This window comes from Brassica napus, chromosome A4 (genome assembly GCF_020379485.1).
Source record: "Brassica napus cultivar Da-Ae chromosome A4, Da-Ae, whole genome shotgun sequence".
In the NCBI taxonomy this organism is placed as follows: Eukaryota; Viridiplantae; Streptophyta; class Magnoliopsida; order Brassicales; family Brassicaceae; genus Brassica; species Brassica napus.
In genome coordinates this window covers 16498094-16514944 of record NC_063437.1, presented here as the reverse complement: position 1 = coordinate 16514944, position 16851 = coordinate 16498094, and the positions used below count along the sequence as shown (strand labels likewise).

Sequence of the window (16851 nt, the reverse complement as noted above, 5' to 3'; positions counted from 1 at the left end):
TTCGATAGTTAGTTTAATACAAAATATAATGTAAGTCAAGATGGATCAACCTATTTTTCTAAGAATAGTATATTTTATATAGTCATTTATTAAATGAGAATTTATAATCATACAGTTCTATGATCATTCATATCATTTTATAACTGAATATTTAAATCATCGATAACAAAATTTTCAATGTGAAATCTTTAATAAGTTTATAATTTATAAATGTTTTTGAAAATTCATTGAAAGTTTTAATATTAAAATATTTATGTAATCTTATGGTATATAGTATAATCTATATATATATATATATATGTTTTATTATTAAATGATATTTTTTACTCATATGGTTTTAAAATAATGTGTATCTTCTTATAATATTAAATAAAAGTTCATATTAATATAATTTTATGATCATTTGTAACTTATTATGACAAAAAAATAATCTATTGATCACAAAATTTTCAGAGTGGGGATCTTCAAATTTCTAATAATTTATAGACGTTTTGAAAAATTCAAAATATAACATATAAAAAAAATTATAAATGTTTTTATTAAATATTTAATGTGATTTTTAAATATATTTTAATAATATAAAATTAAAAAATGAACTAAGATACAAAAATTGTTATCAAATATTTATTATTCATTATAATTAATTTTCACATATACGTTAATCATATTAGGTAATTTCGTAGCTTTTATTTAAGGAAAGTGCAAAACATTTTTTGGTACGTTATTTATCAATTCGATAGTTAGTTTAATAAAAAGTGTAATATAAGTTAAGATGGACCAACCTATTTTTCTAGGAATAGTATATTTTGTATAGTTATTTATTAAATAAGAATTTATAATCATACGGTTCTATGATCATTCATATCGTTTTATAACAAAATATTTAAATCATCGATAACAAAATTTTCAATCTGAAATCTTTAATAAGTTTATAATTTATAAATGTTCTTGAAAATTCATTGAAAGTTTTAATATTAAAATATTTATGTAATCTTATGGTATATAGTGTTTAATATATATATATATATATTTTTTATTATTAAATGATATTTTTTACTCATATGGTTTTAAAATCATGTGTATCTTCTTATAATAAAAATGTTAAACCATTGATCATTAATTTTTAACATAATAATTTTAATAGTTTTAGTCATTTATTGTCGTTTTTAAAAATTCAAAATATAACATATACGAAAAAATCTAAATTTTATTTTTATAGCTAATTTGATTGTTTAATTTATTTTAATAATATAAAATTAAACAAAAAATGATGGAGGAGATATACATTGTTATCAAATCTTTATTATTAAACTCATTAATTGTCATATATATATTAGTCATTTATGGTAATTCCGTAGGTTTTATTTAAGGAAAGAAAATATCATATCATATCATTATATCATATAGTTTGACCAACTTATGTATCTAACAACATATAAAAATCGAATGTGGACCTACTTATTTTTCAATTGAATGTAATTGACTACCTAATTGAGTGCCACCTATGCATTGGGGCCTCTTTTAATTAATACAAAATTGAGGTTACATCTTTTCAAATGTTCCTCAATTAATATATAAGGGATTATTTGTTTTGTTTTTTTTTATACATCTTAAAAATTAGGGCTGCACAAAAAATCCGAACCCGAAAAACCAAATCGTGTCCGATCCGGAAAAGTAATATCAAACCCGAACCTAAACATGTTAAATATCCTAACGGGTTCAAAATTTGGTATCTAGATAACCGGAACAAAACCCGATCCGAACTGAAATATTTCAGGTAATATATCTGAATCATATTTATAGACTTGCATATATTAGCTTAGATTTAATATCCAAAAAATGTATAAGCTATTTTGAAATTGTCCAAAATATTTGAAAACATATAGAAATAGTCAAAAGTAAATATCTAAAATAGCAAAATAATACTAAAAACGCCAAAACACTTAAAATATATATTTATTCTTCATCCAAAATATTCAAGAGAAACCAATTTTTATTTTGAATTTGGATATCTTGGCTTACATTACTCAAATTTATATATTATATAATTTTTATTTTTAGATTTTTAAAAAAAAATTTAAAGTATATATAAAATTTAAAATTTTGAAAATAATTTAAATGGATTATAAACATACGAACGAGGCTAAAATCTTTAATCCAAAACCCGAACTAAACCCGAACGGCTACCCCAACACCCCTTATGAAAAAACAGTATTTGGTTTTTCAGTTTTCACTAATATAGGCCCCCATATTAATAGTTAGATCCATCCACTTAAAAGGCGCACTAAATGGGCTGGCTCAGAGTAGCCCATATACATCAGTCACCACCACATTCATCTAAATTTCCAATTTTACCCCTCCCCTTCCATCACTTTCGCTCGTTTTCTCCGTCGGCGGCGAAAAAAACCCGACGTCACTCACCGCCGTTTGCTCCACTCCTACACGCCATCTCTTCCTCATCATCTCGCAATCGCTAATATTTTTCGAGGAAAATGAATCAAATGCAAAGGATTCTCTCTGCTCGTCGACTATCTCACTCAATCATACCTCAATCGTGCTTTCTTCACCGGCGGTGGTTCTCGACCTCAGAAACTGATGCTTCGTCGCCACCATTGTCTTCCCCGCATCAAAAGATCCAAACTTTGGAAGACAAAGCTTCTAACAAAAGCCGAAGCACGGCGTCGACAACATCTTCTCTCAATGAACAAGAACTTGCTAAATTCTCTGCCATTGCTGATACCTGGTTCGTCTTCTAAGCTTGATCATTTACTTGCTTGAATCTGTGAAGTGCTGATGGGTTCTCTTTAAAATGATCAAAGCTTGAGTCTTTGAGGGCTTTGCATAATTTTGCTTGGCTATGTGCTTTTAAGAATTGAACCTTAGTGTGTAAAGGGTTTGTTACATTATGTGATCAATGTTGATGGGTTCTTTATAAAAAGTTCAAAGCTTTGAGCTTTTAAGGGATTTGCATGATCTGATTTATGATATTGTATGAAGGTGGCATGCTGAAGGGCCGTTTAAGCCTTTGCATCTGATGAATCCAACTCGGTTGGCTTTCATCCGCTCCACCTTATGCAGGCATTTCAGGTACAAACTTCTTATGTGTACTTTTCGTTTTCTTCTTTTATGTTGTATCCTTCTCTGTTGGATTAACTCTTGTTTCTTCTCAGTAAGGATCCGAGTTCTGCTAGGCCTTTTGAAGGGCTGAGACTTATTGATGTAGGTTGTGGCGGTGGACTACTTTCCGAGGTATTCCTTTTCATCAGTTATCTATTCATTAGATGAGCTTTTGTGGCTACAACTTGGAATGACATTGTTGTTAGATATAAAGAAGATTTGGTGATTAGTGGCTTTTTTTTTGTTTTTTGTTTGTTTAAAGCCTCTAGCACGGATGGGAGCAACTGTCACAGGGATTGATGCTGTTGATAAGAATGTCAAAATTGCTCGTCTTCACGCTGTAAGGTCTCTTACTTGATTGTATCACTTGATTCTGCAGATAACTTAATGTTCTCCATATGATGATGTTGCAGTGCTTCTATCTTGACTTTTATTCTTTGTTGTATGTTAATGAAATGTCTCTGCAGGATATGGATCCTATGACTGCAACAATTGAATACCAATGCACTACAGCAGGTACTACTTTATCCTATTACCTTAGATGATGAACAATTTAAGTTATTGTTTTGTGTTTTCTCTCCTATGTTTACGTGCTAAAATAGTATTCTCTTGTGCAGAAAAGCTAGTGGATGACGGGAGGACGTTTGATGCTGTTCTTGCCTTAGAGGTTTGTCAAACTTCGCTGATATTTTATACTAGTTCCATCTAGTGTTTCCTGATTCATGGCAATTTTTCTTGATTTCTACAATGAAGGTGATCGAACATGTAGCGAACCCTGCAGAGTTCTGCAAGTCCTTGTCAGCATTGACCATCCCAAACGGAGCCACAGTAGTTTCTACAATTAACCGCTCTATGCGAGCGTATGCATCAGCCATTATTGCAGCAGAGTACATTCTACAATGGGTAAAATCTTCAGTTTCACATCTCATTTATCCGCTCTTTACACCATTCCCCGACATGTGTTTGTTGGTTTTTACATTTGGTCCTTTGTATGATCAAATCACCTGCAGCTTCCTAAAGGCACACACGAGTGGTCAAGTTTTCTAACTCCTGAAGAACTTACTATGATATTACAACGCGCTTCAGTCGATGTAAGCCAACTCCCTCCCCCTTCAAACGCCTATGTGGCTATCTCAAGAACTTTATCTTAAGCTGACTGAAAGGGTCTCTCGATGCGAACAAGAAGGATTGTTTATATGTTTATCTTTAGAGGATTGTTTCATATATATATTGTGGTAGAAATGGTAACATGAAACCATGGTTTGCAGGTGAAGGAGATGGCTGGATTTGTGTACAACCCAATAACAGGAAGATGGTTATTGTCAGATGACATAAGTGTGAACTTCATCGCTTATGGGACGAAAAAAGAATGATCTTGAAGACATATAAGCGATTGTTCTTCAATCTGTTTATCTCTCTGCTATCTGCTTCGGGAAGTTTTTTTTAGGACAGGACAGTAGTTAAATTTGAAATAAGTGAGAGTGATCTGAGGATACAGTTCCAAACTTTATTATTATAAGTTTACAAAGTGAAACAATTAAGAAATTGTCAATGCTTACAAAATACTGGGAAAAACAAAAGAATCTGATATACAAATTAAGTAAATCCAGATTTGTTTTTATTTATGTGTTTATTAAAACTGATGGCCAAGTTCTTCTTGCATGTTCCCTAGATCCCATATAGCTATTTTGCCATCTAATCCTACAAGTAACAAACCCATACAAAAGCAAATGAATTGAAATGAATCGGCTGTTTGCATGAAGGACTAATATGAACTTGAACTAATGACTGACCTGAAGTGCTGAATCGCATTACTTGAGGACTCCCAGCTTTGCTAAGAGATACAATGGAACTGCAAGAGATAGGAAAATTTACAGGTTAGGCTTTAACAGACATTAGAAGACAAGAGTCAAAGAGACACTGCTTTGCAATTGCAGGTGGTTTTGTAAAACCAAAGTTAGCTCTAAGACATGTATGTTTTTTTTTTACTTTATGCAGTTATCATGAACGCTTCCACGTGATTTAGAGGACTCAGAAGCTTCATTGGCTGTTGTAGCCTTTGACTGACCGTAGAATTTCGTAAAGGCTTCTGAAAACTGAAAACATAACACAATGAACACACGGGTTAGACAAAACAGAACAGATAAGCTAAGGTTTCTTATGTTTGAGGAAAAGTTCAGGAATAAGCTAAAGTATCACTCATAATTCTGGCCTGTGATCTAAGCATCATAAGATGAAATAGAAAGATTCACTTGTACGCAAACAGCTAAGAAGAGGAGACAATTAAATTAAGCAGACATTTCTGAGAGGTACACACCATATTCCAGTATCATCTGCAGCAAATACCATTGGGTTGCTGTCATAACCAACGCTTATCACCATTTTCTCAGAAATAAAGAGCACCTGAAACAGAAAGTTCCAGATAATATATCAGTCCAGTGCATAACATACGGAGAAGTCTAGGTTCTCAAATGTAAAATAAGCGTGGATGCTGACCCACATCACGAAGAGGCAAATCTCGAAATGCAAAGCTTTGGGCTAAAGGAGAAGGGCCAACGTCATCAACAAAGTAAAGGAGAGGGTGAGAAAATTACTAAAACGAGGAAGCCTGCCAAAGAAAACAAACCTCCCCGAATTTAGATTCCGCTGGTGAGCCTGCTTTTGAATCCCTTTATCAGCCAAGTCAGTGAAGACAAATAAGAAACTGGCCTACAGTTGCAAAAAAATGGTTTTAAAGTAGACGTTCAAGTAATGAGCCTACTTTGTGTCAACTCCTTTGATGAATGTTGAAAATACCCGACATTTTCCATCTGTAGACGTCGTTGCCAGAAGAATCTAATGCAAAACAGACAATCAGAAGTTAGAACCATGACTTAGAAGATAAGCAGTTTGTGGAGATTGATATTCTATTTTATGGATCATGTACTCTATCCAGTGGCCAACTTCTAGAATCTTTTAGGTAGATAAAGCATCTATAGAGACCCTAATTAGCATTTTAGCTACTGAAGTACACGAGGTTGGTGTTGATTGTACTCACATTATTAGTATGCCAAGCAACATTTGTGACTGAAGATTCATGCCGTTTCCGGATAAGTTTGCTGACCCACCTGAGAATAGTAAAACCAAGCAATGTCACTTTACATGAATTCATTATATACTTTGCAAGAACTGCACATATTCCAGATATTTCCAAAACCTTTATACAATACACATTTATGTAGATAGTCCAAATTGCATAACAGAATACCATTTAATAGACTATCAACTCCATTCGTTGCAAAAAGTGAGGCAACATGCCTAGGAAAAATCCAAAATTAATAATGAAGAAAAATCCAAGAATTACCAGTTATTCTCTTGCTCCAATCTATTCCAGAAACGATCTGGTCATGCGGCAACAGTTCAAACAAAAAAAATGATTATGAAGTTGTTTGAAAGGGAGATCACAGAAAGAAAAAAACTTTCCAGTGACAAATGATCAGTAAAATAAAAGATAAATATAACTACAAAGAATTGCCTATGAGAGAAGAGACAGAAAGGTTTCACCTTTTCAAGGACATGTAACATCTCCCAATGGTCTTGTGATGATTTATAGATATGAACTTCATTATTGTTTGGGCAAAATGCAAACACTACAAGCAAAAAAAAAAAAAAAACAAATGGTCACAGAATGTTAAACCAATATACAAGAAGACACTGGGGTTCATCTATTAAAGACCCATTACTCTTTTCCCTCATCTTCTCAAAGACCAATCGGTAAAAGAAACAAAGAGAGGAAGAGGTAGAAAACATTTACTGGAGTGATCAGGACTCCAAGCATGGCAAGTGATTTACTCTGCGAACCGGTGAACATCCACCACTGCCATTATCCTTCTTCCCTCGCGGAGAAAAATTGAACAGTCTTTTTCTCTCAAACCGATGATGAGATTGCTGGGAACTCCGATGAGATCCGGAGCTCGAAATAAAGTTGTTGTTTGTCTTTTGCTGTAAGACCGACCAATTTAACATGAGACCAAATCATTTTCATTTTCTTTTTACAAACTTATGTTTTTAACCTTGTACAATACCATAAAGTATAAACTCTATTGCTCTAATCTTTTTCTTTACCACAATAAATACTTATTTCCAAAGAATCCAGTTAAACTATAAATCATTCATTTTTGATCAAAAACATGGGTCTACAATTTACATAGACATGAAACAACGAGTTTTTTTTTAAAAGTTTATGTAGCTTCTGATTTTTTTTTTTGAAACACAAACATTCATTACTCTTAAAAGTTAGGTAACTTATTAAATCAGATGAGCTTTCAACGTAGAATTAATTAATTATAAGTAAATTAACTATTTTTATATATTACTTAATAAAATTCCAACTCGAGGTAAGATTTTGTCCATAGTAAAAAGAGTGATAATCATAAGATCTCTCACGAGTAATATCAGACCCATTCATTTTCTCTATTCAATCAATTTTTACAAACATAGATTATTTGTTTTGAAAGGGGGAAACCGCACACGGATAATCATCAGTTTATATGGATTCTATGATAAATTTAGAAAGGTCGGAACAACAAGATTTTCAGTAACATATATTGATCCTAAATACACTATTCAATTGGCAGAAACGAAAGCAATACTATGGCATGAGGCACATACATCACTCACGCAACAGACCACTTAAGTTAAAGATGTAGAGTTGTCACAAACACCGGGACGATGGTATTTTACAGATAGATCGTGGAAAGCTCAAGATAATTCCTCGGGACAAGGATGGTACAATACTCTGGAAGGGTTCGATGGGCCGATGGGAGAAAATAACACGAGAAAGTCAGCTTATCACTCATTCATGCCGAAACAGAGGCGCTCATCTGGGCAATGGAAAGTAAGAGAAATTTACGATAGTTCCATGTGACGTTTGCGACAGATTGCTCTCAATTGGTGAAGATGGTTTCCGAACGAGCATAATGACCTACTTTTGCAAAAGATATTCAACTCATGAAGGAGAGCTTCAATCAATCAAAGTTCATACATGTACCCCGAACGCAGAACAATTGCAGACAGTCTTGCACGCAGTGCTCGGAAACAATCATCATTCGTCGTTCATATGGATCGTTTATATAGACGCAAAGTTACCAATGTGGTTTTCACAATCTTAATTGAGTATGTATCTTGATTACAAAAAAGGTCTAAAACAATTTAATTGTAAACTTAGATCTATATTTGTTGACTACAAATGTAGTTCAAAACAATTTTGAAGAATTATGATAACAACATACCTGATTATTCAAAAAATGATTTCAAGAAGATACCACAACTAATGTTGATGTTGTTGTAGAGTCACTATGAGGAATGATTGGAACCAGGTTTCCAGATAGTTTGTTGTAGTTGATTGTGGATTTGTATCTCGCTTTAAGTCACATAAAATTGAATAATCTGCTCTTGTGAACTAGTATATACTATAAGACTACAAGTTCATCATCGAGAAAACTTTTATGTTATTGTGGAAACTCATGTATGGATGTATAATATATAATCTATGATTTCTCTTTGAGGTAAACCATGTAGTGATTGGAAGAAATATTGTTGAATCTCATGAATGAAAAAAATAGATGCATAGATTTAAATAGTGAATGATCTAAACTAATTTCCTAAACTACTACAGAATAATACATCATAGATAATAATGATAATTTGGTTTCCTATTTTAATATATTGATGTATATCTAATCTTGACTGTTGAATTTTAATTTTAATAAATTATTTGATATTCAATTTGGTCAAATATTTCATTTTATGAGTTAATTAAATATCGTTAAGTAATGAGTAACTTTGCCCGGAACTAGGTGAGGAGTGGGTGGGGCACCTGCCCCCTCCCCCCCCCAATTTTTTTGGGTGTAATTTTGTTTAGAATTTTAATAATGCTCTGGATAAAAATTTGAATTTATAAATATATTTTTAGTGTTTTGTCGTTTTGCTCCGGATAGAAATTCATCCTAGATCGGCCACCGCTGATGCTTACCCCTAAATATATTACGGTTACAGTAATGTACTATTTCCATGAAATGTTTAGCTATTCTTTCATCGTTGATTATATAAAATAGAGAAAATTTTAGTAGCAAAACTGCGCGAATATCTATGTCACATCTTAGTAATAATGTAATCAAATGATGGAATTTTATACATTTTCATTTGAGTGAATGCGCTGTGTTTAAGACGTTGACGGAAATATCTAAAGACTAGTATGGGTTGCCATTTATGGAGTTCAAAATCAAGTTGATTTACGATGTATCCAACAACCAACCATAACTTTCCTTACTGTGATAAATTTCTTCAGCTTCTCTTCTGATAAAATATTCCCTTGTTGTTAATGAACTACGGATGCTCATTGCTCATTCTCTCACCCTCGTCTGCTATAAATAGAGGGCATTCAGTGTAACATTTTATTCATCACTTGTTTTCATAAAAAAGAGTGTTATAACATAAGCATTTGAATACAATGGCTTCCAAGACTTTGTTTCTGTTGGGTCTCTTTGCATTTCTTCTCGTCGTCTCAGTGGTCGCAGCATCTGAAAGCCAGCCGGGTATGTAAATAATATATATCACCAGTCTAGTTCTTGTACTGTATATAATAACCAAAATGTTTGCAAGGCTAATTGCACCCTAAGTCAAAGCAAACTTATTAAGTATATGATGTTTGATTTTATTATACGAATGAGGACCATTTCAAACGATTTAAATGTCTTTTTATGAAAAATATATATCGAACATAATATGTAATGTTGTAATTTTTTAACGAAACATCCGTAATTTAGAAAGCAAAAAATAATTATGGAATCCGGGAGACAAATGCACATTTGCCCATGCTAAACATATTTTGAAACGATGTGTTGTTGACAGGCACTGTTAAGTCGGAGAGTGGGCAAACCGTGCAACCTGATCAGTATAATGGGGGACACGGCGGCCATGGAGGCTACAACGGAGGAGGACACGGGGGATACAACGGAGGAGGACATGGGGGATACAACGGAGGCCGTGGGGGATACAACGGAGGCCGTGGGGGAGGAGGTTATTGCCGCCACGGTTGCTGCTACAGAAATTACCGTGGGTGCGTACGGTGCTGTTCTTATGCCGGAGAAGCTGTTCAGACACAGCCCGGTCACTAAAACTATATAATGTATTCACCAGTATGCATGGTTTGCGTCTATATATACACTTATTTGTGTGTGTGTGTGAGTAGTAAACGGTGATACGTTTGAAACAAAGTAAGAAGAAAATCTATGGAATAAAAGTTTATGATGTTATGTTTCTGTGTTTTGAGTTGTAATCTTCGCTGTTTGGATTTAAAATCGTTTCTAGTTTATGTTTTCTTCTTTGGGTATGATGCATTCAGATCTCTTAGAAACACAAAGAGTTATAAGAACAACTTTTCTTATTAGCTTTAGAAACTATTCAAAACTAAAGTTCTCAATATGTTTCACTTAGATCATATGGAACACCTCTCCATTAGACCTATATTTATATGAAAGACAATTCCCTTTAACATGTGGGATATGGAAAACACAAACCTAACCTAAATAGAAACTTCTTTTTCCTATTTCTAGATTTCCTTATTGTGTTTATCTTAACATATTAAACATCTAATAATATGTTAAGTTTCCACAAGCTTGGAATTATCCAACATTCACCCCCTTAATTCCAACTTGAATTAGGGAGATCAATTTCTTGAACTCCGATTAAGCTCCTCATTTGCTTGAACTTAATCATCAAGTAATCATCATCCACCACACCACGGTGTACGAATCCACCCATTGGATTCACATCTTTCTCAAGGTTAGACCGGATGCTCTCCTTGCTTCCGTACCGCTTCTTCTTAGAATCGGCCCAGTTCTTGTAGAACCTTCTCATGACCTCTTCAATTAAGTTGCGATGAATCTTGTGGCTGAAGCTCACTGCGATGATAACTCTGGTCACATCCACCATCTTGCGTACGTGAACTCTGGGAAGGATGTCGGCCTTCTGCTCAACACCCAACAGATTTATCTCTGGTTCATCTTCAGCCTTTGAGAACCTTGACTCCATTGGTACGTGCGTTGTGTCACACGCTTCCACCTTTGTGTCACACACTCCTCCGTGAGTCGTGTTGCACACTCCTACGTGAGTCGTGTTACACACTTCCATCTTTGTGTCACACATGATTCGTTGAGTCGTGTTGCACACTCCTACGTGAGTCGTGTTACACACTTCCATCTTTGTGTCACACAGGATTCCTTGAGCATACCTCTCTTGCTTTATTCTGATTCCGTCTGCTCCTTGAATCACCTCTATGCCAAGGTAGTACGTCAGCTTACCTAAATCTGACATCTCGAACTTCTTAGACATCTCCTCCTTGAATTGCCTAATCATCTTAAGCGAAGTTCCTGTCACAAATAGATCATCAACGTAGATGGCTATGATCAAGACGTCTCCTCCTTGAGTCTTGCAGTACACTGATGGTTCCTTTATGCACTTCTCAAATCTCATCTCCTTGAGAACCTGATCTAGTTTCACACTCCATGCTCTGGGTGCCTGGCGTAACACATGCAACGTCTTGTGTAACACACAAACTCGACCATCTTCTCCTTTCTTCTCAGAACCAGTCGATCTATCTACAAGCTCCCATATCTTGTTTCTTGTGATAGACTCCAACTCGTCTTCTATAGCTTCAACCCAATCTTCTTCCCAAGACAGGTTAAACTCATCTGAGGCAATCTCTCCTCCTCTATCGGTGCATCCTAGATTGAACACATCTGAGGCAACCTCTCCTCCTCTATCGGTGCAACCTAGATTGAACATAGCTGAGGCAAACTATCCTCCTCTATCGGTGTGAGATCTTTTGAACCGATAGAATGCCTCACGATTATCTGCTGGCGTTGGTGGTGCGATTCGTTCACACATATCTCCAAGCAATAATCTCCCTGGCTTTGATCTACAAACCATGGCCTTAGTCGGGAATGAATCTCTGATTTGCTTCCCTGCGAAACATGTGTCACACACGCCTTCTTCGTGTGTTACACTCGGGAATGAGTGTCTCGTTTGCTTCCTTGTGAGACATGTGTCACACACGCCTTCTTCGTGTGTTACGCTCTGCATTCCTACGACCATCTCCTTTCTTACCATGTTCATCACTCCGTTGCATATATGTCCTTGTCGAGCATGCCACCTCCATGTAGCATCATCGTCCCTGACATGTAAACATTCCGGGTAGCTTATCTCCATAGGGGTCTTGTAGAGACGGTTTGGAGATCTTGTCACACGAACTAGCAACCTTCCATGCGAATCTGTGAGCGTTAAGTAGACATCATTCATGTTAACCTCACATCCGTTCTCTATTGCTTGCCCAAGACTCAATATATTGTGCTTCAGATCGAGTATGTAGTATATGTCCTTGAGTGCCTTCTTCTCTCCAGTCTTGCACACAAAAGTAACCACACCCTTTCCTACAATGTCAACACACGATCCATCACCAAACTTCACCTTCCCTTTGGTGTTGACATTCAAACTCGAAAAGAACTCCTTGTTCCCTGTCATGTGATTGCTCGCTCCATTATCCAAATACCAGACACTTGCATTGCCTTTGTCGATATCAAGATTCTTCGGAATCACCTTATCTTCGTTCAAAAACACCACCTCGTGTACATAGAGTGCATCGGCCTCTTCTATCTCGTTTAGGTTGGTTTCTTGATCCTTCTCTGTCTTTTCAGGACAGACAGTTGCGTAGTGACCAGGCTTGTCACATCTCCAACATATCAGCTTTGAATGATTCTTCTTCGAGTTGTTATCTTCGGTGTGTGACGCACGGTTTTGGATGTGTGACCTACCTCGACCTCTGCCTCTACCGTTCCTTCCTCTTCCTCTAGCACGAGAATTCTCATAGCCCCTCTGACTATGCTCTTCTTTGTTCGAAAACATCAGCTTCCCTTGGTCTTCTTTCTGAGTTTCTTCTCCTACACGCTCCTCGTACGCTTTAAGCCTTCCAACTATGTCTTCAAACCCCGTCGAGTTGAGATCTAAGACTTGCTCAAGTGATGCTACGATCTGGATATACTTGTGTCTTGGAAGACCCTTCAAGAACTTCTTGACCATCTTGGATTCTTCTATGTTTTCTCCCAACGAGGTTGCTTTGGATGATAGGCCCGATATCTTCCCCGCGAAGTCATCGACCGTATCTGAATCATCCATCTTCAACCTGTCAAACTCTGCCATCAACGTCTGAAGTCTCGCCTCCCTTACACGATCAGCTCCTAAGTGTCGCGACTTGATGGCGTTCCAGATCTCTTTTGATGCGGTTTGTTCTCCCACCTGGAGAATCAATGTTTCGGGAACAGATTGAAACAAAAGAGCTATCGCAACATCGTTCTTCTTTTGATCATCTGAACCGGGTTCGATTGTGTCCCACACTTCATGAACACGTAGTAGAACCTTCATCCTCATCGACCAAACTGTGTAGTTTGTCGATGACAACATCGGACATTGGATGGATGTAGATCCAAAGTCCTTCGTGCGTGGAGCCCTAGTCACGTCAGCCATCTTGCCGTCGCGATCTCTTGTTCACAAGCACCAGGATATTAAGCTACAACTTAAGCTTAGATCGAGTCTCCAACCTGAGGCTCTGATACCAATTCAGATCTCTTAGAAACACAAAGAGTTATAAGAACAACTTTTCTTATTAGCTTTAGAAACTACTCAAAACTAAAGCTCTCAATATGTTTCACTTAGATCATATGGAACACCTCTCCATTAGACCTATATTTATATGAAAGACAATTCCCTTTAACATGTGGGATATGGAAAACACAAACCTAACCTAAATAGAAACTTCTTTTTCCTATTTCTAGGTTTCCTTATTGTGTTTATCTTAACATATTAAACATCTAATAATATGTTAAGTTTCCACAAGCTTGGAATTATCCAACATGCATGATAAAATATACTAGTCTCTTTCAAAATATAAGTAGTTTTAGTTAAAAACACTCATGTTAAAAAAAATGGTTACTTTCTGAAAAAATATTTTAATATATAAGTTAAACGAATTATAAAAACATGCATTTTTAATTGGTCACACAACATCCAATAAATAAAAAGTTGCATTAAAATGTGAAGTTATTTATATTTTGAAGCAAAAAATACTTGTAAAACTACTTATAGTTATAGCCTTATAGGGATATTCACTTTGTTTTTTTTTTCTTAGATATTGTTCATATATTGTTGGTCTATAAATCCTGGATACCTTAAACTTTTCTGGCTATTTATAGCCTTGTAATATCCAGAGATCCATCAAGGAGAATTCAGCAATCTTCAATGTAAACATGGCAAGGAATTTTGTTTTCGTTAAAAGCAAAGACTATATAGAGACTATATCGAGGTTTTGCACACATATATACATTTATAAAATTCAAAAAAAAAAGTATTAATACATGAATGTATATACTCAAAAATAAGCGGAAAATGTAACAATGAAATAAGAATGTAGTGTTTCAAAAAAGGAATAAGAATGTACATTTTATATGTTTGTAAATGTGTCAAAAAGATTAGAGTTCATAGACTGAGGACCTGATCTGAGCTCTATTGAGTAACTATTGTATTGCAACATGCATGGTATCAAAGCGACTGCAAAGCTAATGGCGTAGCACCAAACAATTCCCCCTCTCACTTTTAATCAGCCTTTGTTCAAAGCACAAGTTTTACGGGCCCCAATTTTTACTAATATAAATAGATAAATAAAGAGTGCTTTCATTACTGGTGTTCCATAAAAAAATAAGAGTGCTTTCATTTCATGGTACCTAATCAACATAAACTAACATGAAATCTTCTCTTTTTTTTCTATTTTATAACGTTTCAAACGCCTTTACATGTAAGATCTTACAATGGTCATACAGCTTCTTCGTCTTTTCTCTACTACATACATTTCATACGGTTGGTACTCCTAAATACATAAAGGGTAATCACATCATTCATGGTTGGTACTCCTACTCCACTTGATGTGATCTTCTAAACCAAAAATTAGTTAAGTGATGATGGTAAACTTAGAAATGTGGTATAAACTTGTTCTTTCTCCGGACTCGAAATTTCAGTCAAAATAATATCCTACTATATAAAAGGAGCTATTTTTGGAGTTTCTAAGAGGTGCCACGTCAGATGAAATATTCTTGGCCAATCGTTTTACCATGTCAGCTTGAATTCTACGTACTACTCAAAATTGGCGACAAAAAGAGTTGAGTTTTTCGAGCTTTGTATAAAGCCCATTGATTGGCCCAATAAAAGTACAAAATCGTATCTCCAAACACGGGGAACGTCGTTTTGTTTTCCTTCTCTTCGACAGCTAAACACTTACCTTCTCCGGCGTTCCGGATCGCCGGTGAAACGATAGAATATTACTTAATGATGTGTCGAGGGAACAGGGCAAGCTTCTGATGAAAAAGCATTTGGTCTCGGTTCAAGATGGGATCTCACTTCTCATCAGGGTTGATGTAAGTGATAACAGGACCAGAGATTCCATGTTGAAAGAGTTGATTGATATTAGGAATAGCATATTAGCAACTGAGAAGATATGTGAGCAAGCTGGTTTTACAATCTCGAGAATGATTGACTCTGGGGAGAAAGAAGAAGATGAAGAAGATATCTGGGAGGAAGATGATGGTAAGGTTGGATCTGATCCAGTCAAAAAGGTGGCTCCTTTGCCGAGAGTTCAAAACGGTGAGGGCTTTGTCCTTACAATCATCAAGTGAAGCAAATAGGTCTACACTAGAATCTATCTCCAACAAGGCGTCCAGGTTAGAAAAAGTGGTGACCCTCTTAGGGATAAGCTAATTTCTGAAGCGCCTGTGATGAATTGGGGATCACAGCTGAGTAATTGGGACTCAACTACGGAAGTTAATTCGAGCTAACCACCGAGGCTTAGAGGTCGAGAGCCACTGGGGCAGGGTGGATCAAGACGCTGTAATTCCAGCAGATAAAATAGCAGCACTGAATCTTCAGAGAAGAGAGAACAGAGATACCTCCATGCCATGCTCCTCTAAAGAAAGGTGGTCTTTGCCAGAGAAGAGACCTACGAGCCTGCCCGTTTCATGGACCCATTGTACCTCGAGATGATGAAGAAAACCCCATAATCAAGGAATCTTCGTTAGAAGAGAGTCAAAACCAAACCTCCTCCTCAACTACAAGGATCAGCCAGGAGGATGACACGCCTATGGATGGAACAGTTTCAGATTCTGATCCCAATCAGTTAGCTAGGCAAAAAGCGAAACAAGCTCTGAAGAATATCAGGGAGAAAGACAGAGAAGAGTTGAAGAAAATAGCAAAGAGAGCAAAGCATGCTAAGGTTAAGGAACATAAGTTTTCAGTTCTGCGTGATGCTGCTTTAGCCTCAATTTATCGACGAGGAGTTCGATAGAGTTTTTGCTGAAAGGAAAAAAAAGAAGCCGGGCAAAAGGTACTAACCGAAGCAGTTACCTCAGGGCAATGATGATGAGAAGTACCGGGAAACATCGACTAACCAGTGGTAACAAATAAACTAAAACCTTCCTAGGTTAGTACTTAGTAGTCATTCTCGGATCCTGAAAGGCCATAAATTTGATTCTTTTATGCATGAATAATCAGATTGTATAATGATTGATCTCTGTGTTACTGAGGCAAAACTTGTGTAGAAACAGTTCATATGTCAGATCTTAGATTCTCTGTAGCTTTTTCTTTTCTCAGACAAGA

General features: G+C 35.8%; 2 protein-coding genes, 1 long non-coding RNA gene and 1 pseudogene across 3 annotated transcripts; 3 read left to right on the top strand and 1 right to left on the bottom strand.

The window, feature by feature from the left end:
• The first annotated feature begins 2355 nt into the window (after window positions 1-2355).
• Window positions 2356-4740, top strand: LOC125608428 (ubiquinone biosynthesis O-methyltransferase, mitochondrial-like). The gene is made up of 9 exons (XM_048778914.1): window positions 2356-2743; window positions 2998-3087; window positions 3171-3249; window positions 3380-3457; window positions 3585-3633; window positions 3735-3784; window positions 3871-4020; window positions 4128-4208; window positions 4386-4740. Exons 1-9 carry the CDS (start codon window positions 2493-2495, stop codon window positions 4488-4490), a joined length of 933 nt encoding a protein of 310 aa, XP_048634871.1. The 5' UTR covers window positions 2356-2492; the 3' UTR covers window positions 4491-4740.
• On the bottom strand, window positions 4605-6003 carry LOC125608429. The gene is made up of 6 exons (XR_007339325.1): window positions 5879-6003; window positions 5614-5786; window positions 5435-5520; window positions 5107-5213; window positions 4911-4969; window positions 4605-4818 (listed from the first exon to the last, which is right to left on the bottom strand). It is a non-coding gene; the product is annotated as an uncharacterized LOC125608429 (long non-coding RNA).
• A 3440-nt stretch (window positions 6004-9443) lies between these two features.
• Window positions 9444-10477, top strand: LOC106352031 (glycine-rich protein 3 short isoform-like). The gene is made up of 2 exons (XM_013791718.3): window positions 9444-9692; window positions 10009-10477. The coding sequence occupies exons 1-2, from the start codon at window positions 9608-9610 to the stop codon at window positions 10272-10274; spliced, it is 351 nt and encodes a 116-aa protein (XP_013647172.2). The 5' UTR covers window positions 9444-9607; the 3' UTR covers window positions 10275-10477.
• A 3979-nt stretch (window positions 10478-14456) lies between these two features.
• LOC106427230 lies at window positions 14457-16817 on the top strand (annotated as a pseudogene).
• The last annotated feature ends 34 nt before the right edge of the window (window positions 16818-16851 follow it).

What these genes read in the sequence shown, in the direction of transcription:
- LOC106352031 (XM_013791718.3), top strand. Translation starts at nt 9,608, where the DNA reads ATGGCTTCCAAGACTTTGTTTCTGTTGGGTCTCTTTGCATTTCTTCTC. An exon ending in AGCATCTGAAAGCCAGCCGG is followed by an intron (nt 9,693 to 10,008) that starts GTATGTAAATAA and finishes TGTTGTTGACAG; the next exon opens with GCACTGTTAAGTCGGAGAGT.
- LOC125608428 (XM_048778914.1), top strand. Translation starts at nt 2,493, where the DNA reads ATGAATCAAATGCAAAGGATTCTCTCTGCTCGTCGACTATCTCACTCA. An exon ending in AAATTGCTCGTCTTCACGCT is followed by an intron (nt 3,458 to 3,584) that starts GTAAGGTCTCTT and finishes ATGTCTCTGCAG; the next exon opens with GATATGGATCCTATGACTGC. An exon ending in ATACCAATGCACTACAGCAG is followed by an intron (nt 3,634 to 3,734) that starts GTACTACTTTAT and finishes TCTCTTGTGCAG; the next exon opens with AAAAGCTAGTGGATGACGGG.